Source organism: Pseudopipra pipra, chromosome 7, assembly GCF_036250125.1.
Source record: "Pseudopipra pipra isolate bDixPip1 chromosome 7, bDixPip1.hap1, whole genome shotgun sequence".
Taxonomy (NCBI): Eukaryota; Metazoa; Chordata; class Aves; order Passeriformes; family Pipridae; genus Pseudopipra; species Pseudopipra pipra.
In genome coordinates, this window is record NC_087555.1 from 37860017 (window position 1) to 37872528 (window position 12512).

Consider the following 12512-nt stretch of genomic DNA (forward strand, 5'->3'; position numbering starts at 1 on the left):
TGTTTCTCAGGGCTTTGCTTGGTAAAACTGTGCTGCTGCCTTAAAGTAGGGCCTAAACCATCCCTGGAAGTGTCCAAGGCCGGGTTGGACAGGGCTTGGAGCAACCTGGGCTAGTGGAAGGTGTCCCTGCCCATGGCAGGGGGTGGAATGAGATGATCTTAAGGTCCCTTCCAACCCAAACCATTCTGGGATCCCATGGATTCTTACAAAGGAAGCGTGAGGAGATCTGTGCACACAAAAGAGATTTTGCAGCTATAGCTCTGCTATAGGAACAGGAAAAAAAATGGGCCTTTTTAAAATGTGGTGGGTTCTCGTGGACAAATAACCCTGGCTGTATGTGCAGGAGGGATGGTGGATCCCACATCCCACAGATTCACTGGACTGACCTTCCCTCACACCCTCTGATCATGAGCACAGTGTGGGGTTTTTTCCAGGCTCCAGGATCTCCTTGATCCTGAACTGGTCACGTGTGTCCAGGCAAAGTGCACAAAAGGGTTATTTAAGATTGATTTATTCCAGAAATATTCCAGAAAAAGGAGCATTTTTTTGGTTTACTCAGTCCTGACTCCAGAGCATATTTAACATGAATTTTTAAGCATCCCAGAAAGTGTCTGTGGAGATCTTTGGTGCAGATGGGATGGTCCAGAGCAAATCCCATGGGAAGCTGTTCCATCGTCAAGTGTGGAGCTGAGCATAGTTCAGGACAGGTTGGCAAAGTCCAAAGGGATCATGGTTTAACCAGCTGAAATTAAAATAAATTGAAATCAAGAGTAGTTTTCCCCCTCCTCCCCAAGGATTGCAGACAGGGAAGGTTTGACTTCCTGACCTGTCACTTCAGCCCTATTTTTAGTTTGCTCTTTCATCTTCCTCACCCTCAAAACTGTCACTGTTACACAGATTCAGCCTGAGCACTTCTCCCAAAAATAACTATTCCAGGGCAAGTCTGGCAAATAAATCCCTGATTTAAAGTGTCAGCAGAGCTGGAAATGTCACTTGCAGATGTTGCTTTAGATGTCACTTGGTTCTTGTGCGAGAGGAGACGTTTCCACCTTGGCTTTTAAGCGCCAAAGTTTGTCACGGTTTGTTTGGAATTTGTTTTCCTGATCCAAGCTATTCCACTTGGTGAAATGGGGCTATTTACAACTCCTGGCTCCTGGGTGGGCTGTTCCTCACTTCCACTGGGAGGGTCCAAGTCTTAGCTGGATGAAACCAAACTTTGTGCAACTAAGAGACCTGAATGCAGCAGTTTCATTTCCTTTAAAATATGTTTGAGAGGGGGTTTTTTTGGTGTTTTTTTAATAAGTCTCGTTGCAATTCTTGACAAAAAGCAAGAAATAATATGAAAAAAATAGTAAATATCAACTCTCCTTGTGAGTTTTTAGACTGGCAGGTGCAAGTCATGACCTATCAAATAGCTTTTATTGATCATTTCTGTTCCTTTACAGTCCCAGTGGGTCTTTATTATCCTGCTTGGAGCAGGTGAAGACTTACTTGCTGACTGATGGAACGTGCAAGTGTGGCCTAGAATGTCCTCTTGTTCTTCCCAAGGTAAAGCAAAGCAGCATTTTGGGTCTTTACTGGAATATTTGTGATGCCAGCTGATGTGCTGTGCCATGGCTTGACCTCTGTTCACATCATGTATGTGTATATCAAATAAGTAGAGTGCACCCAAAGTTCTACCCTAAAATCCAAAAGTTAATCTCCCCTCTGCCTCCTCCCCTCTTGGAAAGGATTTGACTCAGTTATTATAAATATATTTATCATTTCCAAACTTCCTGTCAATGTAGGAGCAGTCAAAGAGCTCTGAGGAACAGAGGAAAATTCCTGTATATTCTGCATAAAATCGAGGGGTGTTTGGTGAGTTTTCTGCCCATAATCATTGCTTAAGCACTGGAATTTTCACTCCCAGGTGTTTAATTTCGATCCTGGAGCTGCTGTGAAGCAGAGAACTGCTGAAGATGTCAAAGCAGATGAAGATGTCACCAAACTATGCATCCACAAGAGGAAGATCATTGCTGTGGCTACACTGCACAAAAGCATGGAAGCACCTCATCCTTCCCTGGTTCTCACCAGTCCTGGGGGTGGAACAAGTGAGTAAAACTTAAATCCTGCAGGATCACTTAATAATCTTAATTTTGTATGTGTAATTACTATGCAAAACCACCCCCGAACGTCTGATGTGTCTGTGAGTGCAAAAATAAACAGATTTAAGGAATAAATGGAGTGATCAGAGATGTAGGGAGATAGAAAATGAGTCTAAATCAGGTCATTCCCAGCCTAAGAGCATGATTTTCTTGGGAAAGGTATCAGATTGTTCTAGAACAAAGAAAATACATTAACTCTCATCTTTGGGAACTGTGGCAGTATGTCTGATATTCTGTCACATGGGAAATTAGAGGAGCAGAATAAAGTGATTATGAAGGGATTAGGACGTGGCTAAATGGGAAATTGTGTTGTAAAGGAGAAGATACAGCAAAAGAGATCTCCACTGTAATTTCTCAAGGATTATATTTAGGTGCCAACCTGGATTAGCATTTTAATTATCCGTGTCAACATAAAAAAAAAAAAGAAAAGAGGTAATTTGTTGGTGGCTGGGAGTTGACAGGTGTTACCAAAACAAGAGAAGGTCAAAACCACATTGTAAAACTGGGGGTGTAACAACAAATCCTGATGATTCTGAAGTTGTTCACCTGGAAAAAACAACTTTTAGCTGTAAATTATTGAGAAATAAGACCCAGATATTGAGAAATAAGACCCATAAGATCAGATGGCAGGATGGTGCTGACCAGTGTGAAGTTTAACCCACGCTGTTCATAGGACTGATTTTTACATTGAAATTTCGGATTTTAAACCTGTTTACATTTTTTTTTTTCAATGTCATTTCATTTTTAACTAGCAGTGCAACTTCCCAAGGTTCTACACATTTTCCTCCGTAATTTTTTGATGAGTAGTACTTAAATTACATTCTTGTTTTCAAAAAATTAGCAGGATGAAGGAGGTGAAACCAGGTGAGTATTCAAGACATGAGTGACATTCAGGTGATTTTCCCTTCTCTGTTGATCAGAATTTTGTGCCCTAAGCAAAGAAGAAGATTTCCCAATAAATGACCTTTGTAAGCAAAATATCTTTTCATTTTCACACCCTTGCATGTGACCATTTGCTTAGTTCCAGCATTCAAGGTGAGGCCTCTCATACTCATTTTATTTTGCAGCTCAGCCTTGAGTTTTGTCCCCTAAATTGACACTTTGGTTGTATTTTGGGACAGGTGAAATGTTTGTTTCTGTGGCTGGCCTTGCAAATAGGATGAAGGCAGGAATGTCAGTCTGCCCAGGCTGAAGGAGAGATGGGAATGGGATTCTTGAGAGCAGGAGAATTTCAAGGCACCTCTGAGTTCCTCTGAACGTGGAATTTGCAGCTCCCAAGTGGAGTTTGCACATTCGGGGGCTCCGCGCCAAGCGCTCCGAGCTGAATTGCAAATTCCCAGAGCAGCACAACTGGCAGAAAGTCCCCCAGACTTTGGAGCTGCTTGTGATGATATTCTGAAAGTAAAACATTGGGGGAAAAAAATTTTGAAATAAAGATGGGAAGTGGCCTCGTGCTTGTAGGAAGGCCTGGGCTCAAAAGTGGGAATTTTTCCGTCTTAGAGGGGTTCCTGTGTCAGCATGTGCAAATATCCCCAAGGCTTTTAGCCTGAAAACAACCCCCTAAAGCATCCAGAATCCCTCATCAGGGACAGCGTTTGGGACAGCACCTGGAAGTGAGTCTCAGTCCTGGCTGGGCTTTGTTCCTCCTGTCCTCAATAGATGGTGCCAGAGGCTCCTTTTCCCTGCGACAGCGGCTCCCTGCTCCTGCCAGAGGGCTGCTGCTGGAAATCCGGGAGTGGGACGCTGGAGGTGATGCTTAGAAAAGACAGAAGGGCAGGAGAAAGATTTCCAGTTGTCCATATTTATGTAGGATTTAAATTAAGATCTGTACAGGGCGACAGGCGCCGTTCCAGCAGCTCCTCAGTGCCCGGGGTTTCATTCCTGTGGAAGCCCAAGTTTAGCCAAAGGCTTCCTTGCTTTTAGGAATATTTTCACACCCTGTAGTTCTGCACTGAAAAACCTGTGATGCTGCGTTTCCAAACAGTGACTGTTGTGTGTTTTTAACACCAGGTGCGACTCCAGTAGTTCCCACTCGAGCAGCAACTCCGAGATCCGCGAGGAATAAACCGCATGAAGGAATTACAAATTCCGTGATGCCGGAATGTAAGACTCCTTTCAAGCTGATGATTGGGGCATCCAATGCCATGGGGAGGCTGTACGTGCAAGAGATGGCCGGGAGCCAGCAGCCAGAGCTCCATCCTGTGTATCCCAGGCAGAGGTTGGGGAGCAGTGAGCTGGGACAGAAGTCTCCGTACCGGGGCAGCCACGGCGGGATGCCCAGCCCGGCTTCCTCGGGGTCGCAGATCTACGGCGACGGCTCCATCTCTCCCAGGACTGACCCGCTGGGGAGCCCCGACGTTTTCACCAGGAACAATCCCGGTTTCCACGGAGCTCCCAACTCCAGCCCCATCCACGTGAGCAGGACGCCGCTGTCGCCGCCGTCGGTGATGCTGCACGGCTCCCCCATCCAGTCCTCCTGCGCCATGGCCGGCAGGACTAACATACCTCTGTCCCCCACCCTGACCACCAAAAGCCCCGTCATGAAAAAGCCCCTGTGTAGCTTCCCCGCGGGGATGGAGATCCCGCGGGCCATGTTCCACCACAAGCCCCCCCCGCAGGGCCCTCCCCCGCCCCCGCCCCCCCCTCCGCCGCCATCGTGCGCCCTGCAGAAAAAGCCATTGCCATCCGAGAAGGATCCCCTGGGCATCCTGGACCCCATTCCCAGCAAGCCGGCGAGCCAGAACCCCGTGATCGTGCCCCCGTCCCCGTTCCACGCGAGCGCCCACTCTCAGGTACCCGTGATGAATGTAAGCATGCCCCCCGCCGTCGTGCCCCTGCCCAGCAACCTGCCCCTGCCCACCGTCAAACCCGCCCACGCCAACCACGCGCCCCACGGCCAGAGGGTCCAGCACTCCGCCTCCACCTCCCTGTCCCCGTCGCCCGTGACCTCCCCGGTGCACATGATGGGCCCCGGGATGGGGAGGATCGAGGCCTCTCCCCAAAGGTCGCGCTCTTCCTCCACGTCGTCGGATCACGGGAATTTCCTGCTGCCCCCGGTCGGGCCGCAGTCGGCCTGCGGCGGCATCAAGGTCCCCCCCAGGTCCCCGAGGTCGACCATAGGCTCGCCGAGGCCGTCCATGCCATCCAGCCCTTCCACCAAGCACGATGGACTCGGCCAGTACAAGGACATCCCCAACCCGTTAATCGCTGGAATGAGCAATGTACTGAATCCTCCCAACAATGCAGTTTTTCCCGCTGCATCGGCTGGAAGCGGTTCCTTGAAGAGTCAGCCCGGTTTGCTGGGAATGCCTTTAAACCAGATCTTGAACCAGCACAACGCTGCCTCTTTCCCAGCCAGCAGTTTACTGTCAGCAGCAGCCAAAGCACAGCTAGCAAATCAAAACAAACTCGCTGGTACCAACAACAGCAGCAGTAGCAACTCTGGACCTGTTGCCGGCGGCGGCAACTCCGAAGGACACAGCACTTTAAATTCCATGTTCCCTCCTGCTGCCAACGTGCTCCTCCCCACCACGGAAGGGCAGAGCGGCCGAGCAGCACTGAGAGACAAACTGATGTCTCAGCAAAAGGATCCTCTGAGGAAAAGGAAGCAGCCCCCCACCACGGTGCTGAGCCTGCTGAGACAGTCCCAGTTGGACAGTTCTGGGGTTTCCAAAGCCGGATCCGATTTGATAAGAAAGCAGAGTCAAAGCTCCTTCCCCATCAGCTCCATGTCGCAGCTCCTGCAGTCCATGAGCTGCCAGAACTCCCACGTGAGCAGCAATAGTTCCACGGGCTGTGGGAGCTCCGGCTCTGCCCTGCCCTGCTCCGGGAACCAGATGCATTTCCCGGAGCCTGCCCTGAGCTCGGGCGGGCTCCAGGCCCCTCTGGCGCCGGGGCTGCCCCTGCGAGGGGAGGGGCTGCACTGCCACGGCCCCAACCCTGCCTTCGGGCACGGGGCCAGCCCGGGCAGCACCAACCACCTGGCAGGGCTCATCAGCCAGATGCAGGCCGGCGGGAGCTGCGGGATGCTCCCGCAGTCGGGAATGGCTTTAGGAAACTCCTTGCACCAGAACCCACCTCAGGCGCGACTCCAGGCACCCTCGGCCCCGGTGATCCCCAACAGCATCGGCAGCAGCTGTAACCAGAGCAGCCCTGAAGCAGGTACGTGGCCTCCTGGGGGGATTCCCCTGGGCTTGAGCTCTTAGAAATATGGGATGACTGGTTTTAAAGGGGTTCCTTCCCCGTGTCTGTGTTTTAAACTCGAGTTTGGCCGTGTCAGAAGTTGGTGCTCACACCCTGGTACTGAGGTAAGAAGAGAGAAGACTCACAGCGGCTTTCCAGGGGCTGCAGGGGCTGCAGGGAAGCCACAGAGGGAATCTTCTTCAGGAACTGTAGTGGCAGGACACAGGGAATGGCTTCTCACTGCCAGAAGGCAGAGTTAGATGGGATATTGGGAAGGAATTTCTGGCTGGGAGGGTGAGGAGGCCCTGGCACAGGTTGCCCAGATGGGCTGTGGCTGCTCCATCCCTGGAAGTGTCCAAGGCCAGGTTGGATGGGGCTTGGAGCATCCTGGGCTAGTGGAAGGTGTCCCTGCCCCTGTCCCTGAGCTCTAAGGTCCCTTCCAACCCAAACCCTTCTGGGGTTTTAATCCAAACCAGTGGTAAACAAGAATATATCTCCCTTGTCCTGGACAAAATCATCCTTCCTGTGCCAACTCCCGCTCCTCTGAACTTCCACACGCACTGCATAAATAAAATCCATGCACTTTTGAACATTCCCACACCTCTTTTGTCACTTCCCCAAATAAACTGGTGGGTTTTTTCCAGCATGCCCTGCCAGTCCAGCCCCAGGTTGGAGTGTCTGGGTGATACACATGTTCCTCACCGCTGCCCTTAAAGAGTTGGTGTTGTCAGAGATACGAGGAGTCCCAAAATTTACAAAACAACCCTTTCCAGGGCCAGCACAAGGAAATACCAAGTCTGGGTTTGCCTTAATCATGATAATTTTACTGAGGTGGTAGTGCAATGGTTGGATAAACTGGATATTAACTTGGAGGAGTGGAGAGAGACATTTCCTGGTTTGTTCACCACTGAAGACCTGGAGAGGAAACGGGTTTGCTGCTGTTCCTGTCTCTGGGCTGTTCAAACATAGAAGGGGAACAGCTCAAAAATGGGACTTTCATTGGCCTGTTTCTGTTTGAGCAAAGCATGGAAAGGTGGCACCTGTGTGAGTGAAAACCCAGCTCACACCAAAGTGACCTTAAGGTGCAACTGGCCTCTCAATAACCCAAGAACCTGATCTGAATTTCCTGAGCTTCCTCCTTTAAAATGCAGAGTGGAATCCTGTAAAAGCTGAATCACAGAGAAATAACTGTCTAATATTATGCTGCTTGTGGTTTCTGATGAATTCTAAGGGTTCCTCTCCATTCCTGGGATAAAAAGGCCTGGTTTTCCCTGGGCTGGGGGGTGGGGGGTGTTGCAATCAGGCAGCTCTCAGTCCTTGTGTGGCTCTTTTGCCTTGTCATGGTGACACAGAGGAGATTTCCCGAGGCATTTTCCCTCTGGAGAGACTTTGTCCTGCCTTCTGCACGGAGCAAAGGTCTGGCTTTGCACCAGGAGTTTGCTTCCCTGTGCTTGTATTCCCTGGGATCCTCAGGAAAGCTGGATAAGGCAAATGCACCCAAACCAATCCGAGTCAATCCCCACAAGAAAAGGTTTCAACACCAACACCCCCTTTGGTTCTCATCCATGTAGGAGCAGCAAGAGGTTAAAACCCCACCTGGGAGCTCCTGCTCTGCTGTGGAATTCCCAATCCCCTGGGAATGGCTGCTGGAATTACAGCAATATAAAGCCTTCAGTGGCATTATCTAAATGATAAGTAGCAGTTCCATGTAGGCAGAAAGTTGGGAATATGTTTCATTCCTCACTGCCCAAGAGGTTGTTCCTTTAGTTTCCGTGCCTAAAAAACACACACAACCTGCATTTCATTATTTTATTGAATATTCTTGAAGAAGAGACCCCTTTTCTTCTCTGAGATGGAGCCTCACGTTGTCTTATCCTTGTGTTAGTCCCTAAAATTACACATAAACCTTCCCCCAACCTCCTGCCTGAGTCCCCACAGGGCTCAGGTGTGGGATTTATGTCTCATCCGCAGGCTGTGGAATTCCAGATGGGGGCATTCTGTTGTGTTTTCATGTTCTTTCCATCAACAACGTGGGAAATGTTGAGTATTTTGTGTTAATAACAACTTGTGTTAAAAATAAAAGCGAGTCTCCAGTCAGCACTCAGCTCTGGGACAAAGCTGGGAAGAGGAATGTTGGGAATTATCCTGTCCTGGGGTGTTAGTTTTGGTGCTGGAGCTGGTGAAAGCCCATTAAATTCAGTTTTCCAGAGCTGAGTCAGATGTTTTCAGGAAACTCCTGTTCATATTTCAGCTTGTGGCTTCTTTTTTTTTTTTCTTCCCCTTTGTTTTGAAGTCTTTTAATTGCTAAATCTGTGTCTGTGCCAACACTCAGAACAGCTCCTGCTCCAAAATAGTTCCTGGGAGAAAAAATACTGTGAATCCCCACAATTAGCTGAGCTTTTAATTCTGTTTTAACCACATGGACCAAGCTTTGTTATTCTGGCTCTTGTTTTCTCCTTCCAGAGATAATATCTGCAGTTCCCAGGTAATTTTCTGTGGGAGTGTGATGGGATTTTCTCTTTATTGGGATGGGGCTGTGTCACTGGGTGATGGATTTTATTGCAGGTTGGTTTATTTAGGTTTTTCTTGCTGATAGGGAAGTGAAGGGAACCACAATAACCACAGCAAATAATAATAAAGATGATAAGTTGTCTCGAAGATCAGAAACATGAGAAGTTTATTGGGGCAGATTTGGCAAATAAAGGCTTTATCCTTTTCCCTGGAACTGGTGAAATGTGCAGAATAGAAATAGTAAAATCTAATTCAACAGGGAGGAGCTTCTGTCCCTCTCCAGAGGGGTTTATTTTAATGCAGCCAGGATAATTGGGAATGGAACAAGGCCTTGGAAAACCAGAAGTGGTTTAGGAGACTTGGATTTAATCCACTCAATGCAAAGGGTCAGCTCAGTTGGGTTAAAAACCAGAACAAAACAAAACAAACTCCACAAAACACATTAAAAAAAAATAAAATAAATAAATAAAAAGAGAAGCTGAGTGAATTCCTGACAACATAAAAATGGGAATTCTCAGTGGAACTGGGGATGCTCCTGGCAGGATTGTATCCCAAAATCCCCTGGAAACACTTTGGTTGGAAAGGGATGATGATGCTGTCCAATCCCTAAATTATGAATTAAAGGTCAAATGTACTGGTGGATTAAGTGGAAAATCAACTGAATTTAGGCCCTTTGCTTCCCTGAAAACTGTCTTTTCTGTTCATCAAAGGTGGAATATTTTCAAATATATCACATTAAGTGGTGTATTTGAACACGTGAGTCTATGGATTTGCTTCCCAAAATTCCTCCAGATCTCCTGGAATTACAAAATCAGTGGAACTTCTTGACTCCCGAGGTCAGAAGAGCATCTGGCACCTCTGGGGGACTCGTTGTGCCTGAGAAAAATTCCTTATTAAACTGGCCTAACCCCTGGCCAGGATGCCAAGCAGCTCCTCTCCTAATTACAAAGCCAGTTGAAATGTCCTGTTGATTTTGGGGTTCCAGAAACTTCCAGAGGGACTTTTCCCTGCTTGGGAGGGAATCTGCTGAAAAGGGATCACTGGTGTTTGAATCTGCACCTTATCTTCCTCTGTTATTATTTTTGGGGAGAGAAAAGTGATCATTTTTCTCTTCAAATGAGGACTGGAAAGAACAGGGAAAATGTTCTCTGCTTTTTTAGATGCACTTTGTGGTTTTCTTGCATTGTTTTATCTCTCAAAATTTGAATTTCCTAATAACTCACGGCCTTTGATTTAACCAGACCCTTCCCTGGTTGGTGCTTTAACTGCCATGCAGTTTTTTTAGGAATTTACAGTGATAAAAGTTAAAGGATTTGTGAAAAACAGTAATAAAATAGCACAGAAAGATGAACCTTATTGTGGAGAAAAGCTGAATTAATTAACTGGGATTTCTTGTACATATTTAGCTCTCACCATCCCAAAATATCCTTAAGTGGAACCAGTGGGCAAATCCAACCCTTTCCAGGGGGAGGAGTGGGGATTATTGGAAGAAATAATGCTTTTTATGGAATTTTTACCTTCCCAATGTTTTGCAGCCACAGCTGAGCACAGCACAACAGTTTTCCCAAAATCATGTTAAAAAAACAGCAGTGAGGGTAAAATTCAGAATTCAGAGGAGAAGAGCCAAGGGTGACAATCAGTCAGCTGTTAAATATTAAAAAAAAAGCCCAATTTTAAGGATTTCTGTTGTCCTAAAAACAGTCTGGGGCTTTTTTGCCCTCCCCAGAAAATTTTGGGGCCAACATTCCAGTTTTTTTGTTGTAAGTGTAAAAACTCTGTGATGATTGTAGGCACAGTAACGTGGATATCATGGACAGGGAGGGAAATATTTCCCAGCAGAGCACATTCCACGAGGATGGGGAGTTGCACAGGAGGGAATTTCAGGTTTTTAACTGCTCCTGCTGGAGGATGTTTTATTTATTAGTCCATTTTTTGCAGTTCTCCTGTGCAGGATCTCGATAAGGACTGACAGCACTTGGTGCTTAAATGCTGAATTATGGCTCCTTGAGTATTGGAATTGGAATTAGCCCCTGTAATCAAGGGGATGCCAGATAAACATCTGAAATGTTTTCCATTCCAAACAGAAAAGGGAGAATATAATGGTTAAAGTGCATAGCTCCTGGTTCCCAGTGTACAGGGAAGGGCTGGAATAGCTAAAGCAGGAATATGTCTGGGATTTTGAGTGCCTGTGAGGTGTGTTTTCCATCAGTGGTGACACTGGGAAAGGGAAGGCTCTGAAAATCCCTGATTTAACAATATTACCCTGCTGCAAACTCCGTGTTTGTGTCTCTGAAGTTGTTATGAATTCCTGTTCCATGTGGTGCTGCAGCAGCTCCTGGAGCGGGGCCGGGTGACCCTGGTGGGTGGAGGAGTCACAAACCACGGGAGCTGTGGGAATGATTGCAACATCTGAGTGATCCTTTTGTGCTTTCACACCTCCCTGATCCCGGGGTCAGGCCTGCAGGGAAACTCTCCCCACTCCCATGGATCTTTTGGGAAGGGCTGTGCCGATCTCTCCTGTGTGAGCTGCGGGATTTAACCTCAGGAGAGGGTGGGAGCAAGTTACAGGACCAAGGAGTTAAATGTGAGCTCTGACAAGGGTTTCCCAAACTTGGAATGTTCTGAATTAAACAAGCAGCAAAGAACATGCCCAGTGTAAAACAAAGGGAGCTGTGGTTTTATTGGATATGGAGAGAGACCCTTTACAAGGCATGGAGGGACAGGACACAGGGAGTGGTTAGATAGGATATTGGGAAGGAATTCCTGGCTTCGAGGGTGGGGAGGCCCTGGCACAGGTTGCCCAGAGAAGCTGTGGCTGTCCCTGGATCCCTGGAAGTGTCCAAGGCCAGGTTGGAGCAACCTGGGCTAGTGGAAGGTGTCCCTGCCCATGGCAGGGGGTGGGACTGGATGGGATTTAAAGTCTCTTCCCAGCCAAACCATCCTGGGATTCTCTGATTCTGTGAAAAGTAAGAATTGAGAAAGTGGAATCCATAGCATTTCTTTGTCCTCAACCCTAGAAACGTTTCAGGTGTTAATGGCTAATGAACAAGTTCTGCACTTTTACTTTTCTAAGTCCTTCACACACCTATTTTAGGGATTATTTTTATTCCACAAATTCCAGCAATGTGTTCTTGGCTACTGAAATACTAAAATACATAATGGGGAGTTTCTGACAGAGAAATTAATTGTATAATATTATTTACATTATTGTTTTCTCGTTGGCATGCTTTAACTGCAGTCTTTTAGGAAAATATATATGTAGTTATAATCAGGGAATCATGGAATGGTTGGGGTTGGGAAGGATCTTAAAGACCACCTGGTTCCACTGCTGCCATGGGCAGGGACACCTTCCATGACTCCTGTAGGACCCAAACCAAGGCAGACTATGGATTGTATCCCACCATTCCAACAGCACAGGTGTGTTCCTGCCTTTCCATGGAAGGACAGTGCTGAGAAGTTAATGACAAATATCTTCCACTCTGATTCCTTTATTTGAAGTGAACGAGGATGATGAATCTTCTGGAACACGTAACACCCCTTATTTCATTGTCTCTGCTGAAGAAAACCTGTCAAGGAATAGTTTGAGAAATGCACACAGATAAAATGCACACAGGAAAATGATCCTGCTGTCAAAAGAGAACACAACAAAAAACGCTCTTAAATACAATAAGTAAT

General features: G+C 47.3%; 1 protein-coding gene across 3 annotated transcripts in view; it reads left to right on the forward strand.

Annotated features, from left to right (window-relative positions):
* Positions 1 to 12512, forward strand: part of MBD5 (methyl-CpG binding domain protein 5) — a 106837-nt gene that overhangs the window by 74736 nt on the left and 19589 nt on the right. For all 3 annotated transcript variants that reach the window (XM_064661661.1, XM_064661660.1, XM_064661659.1), the window contains exons 7-9: positions 1446 to 1548; positions 1910 to 2090; positions 4155 to 6305. In XM_064661661.1, coding sequence (XP_064517731.1) covers positions 1446 to 1548; positions 1910 to 2090; positions 4155 to 6305 — 2435 coding nt within the window. The remainder of the gene's footprint in view (positions 1 to 1445; positions 1549 to 1909; positions 2091 to 4154; positions 6306 to 12512) is intronic.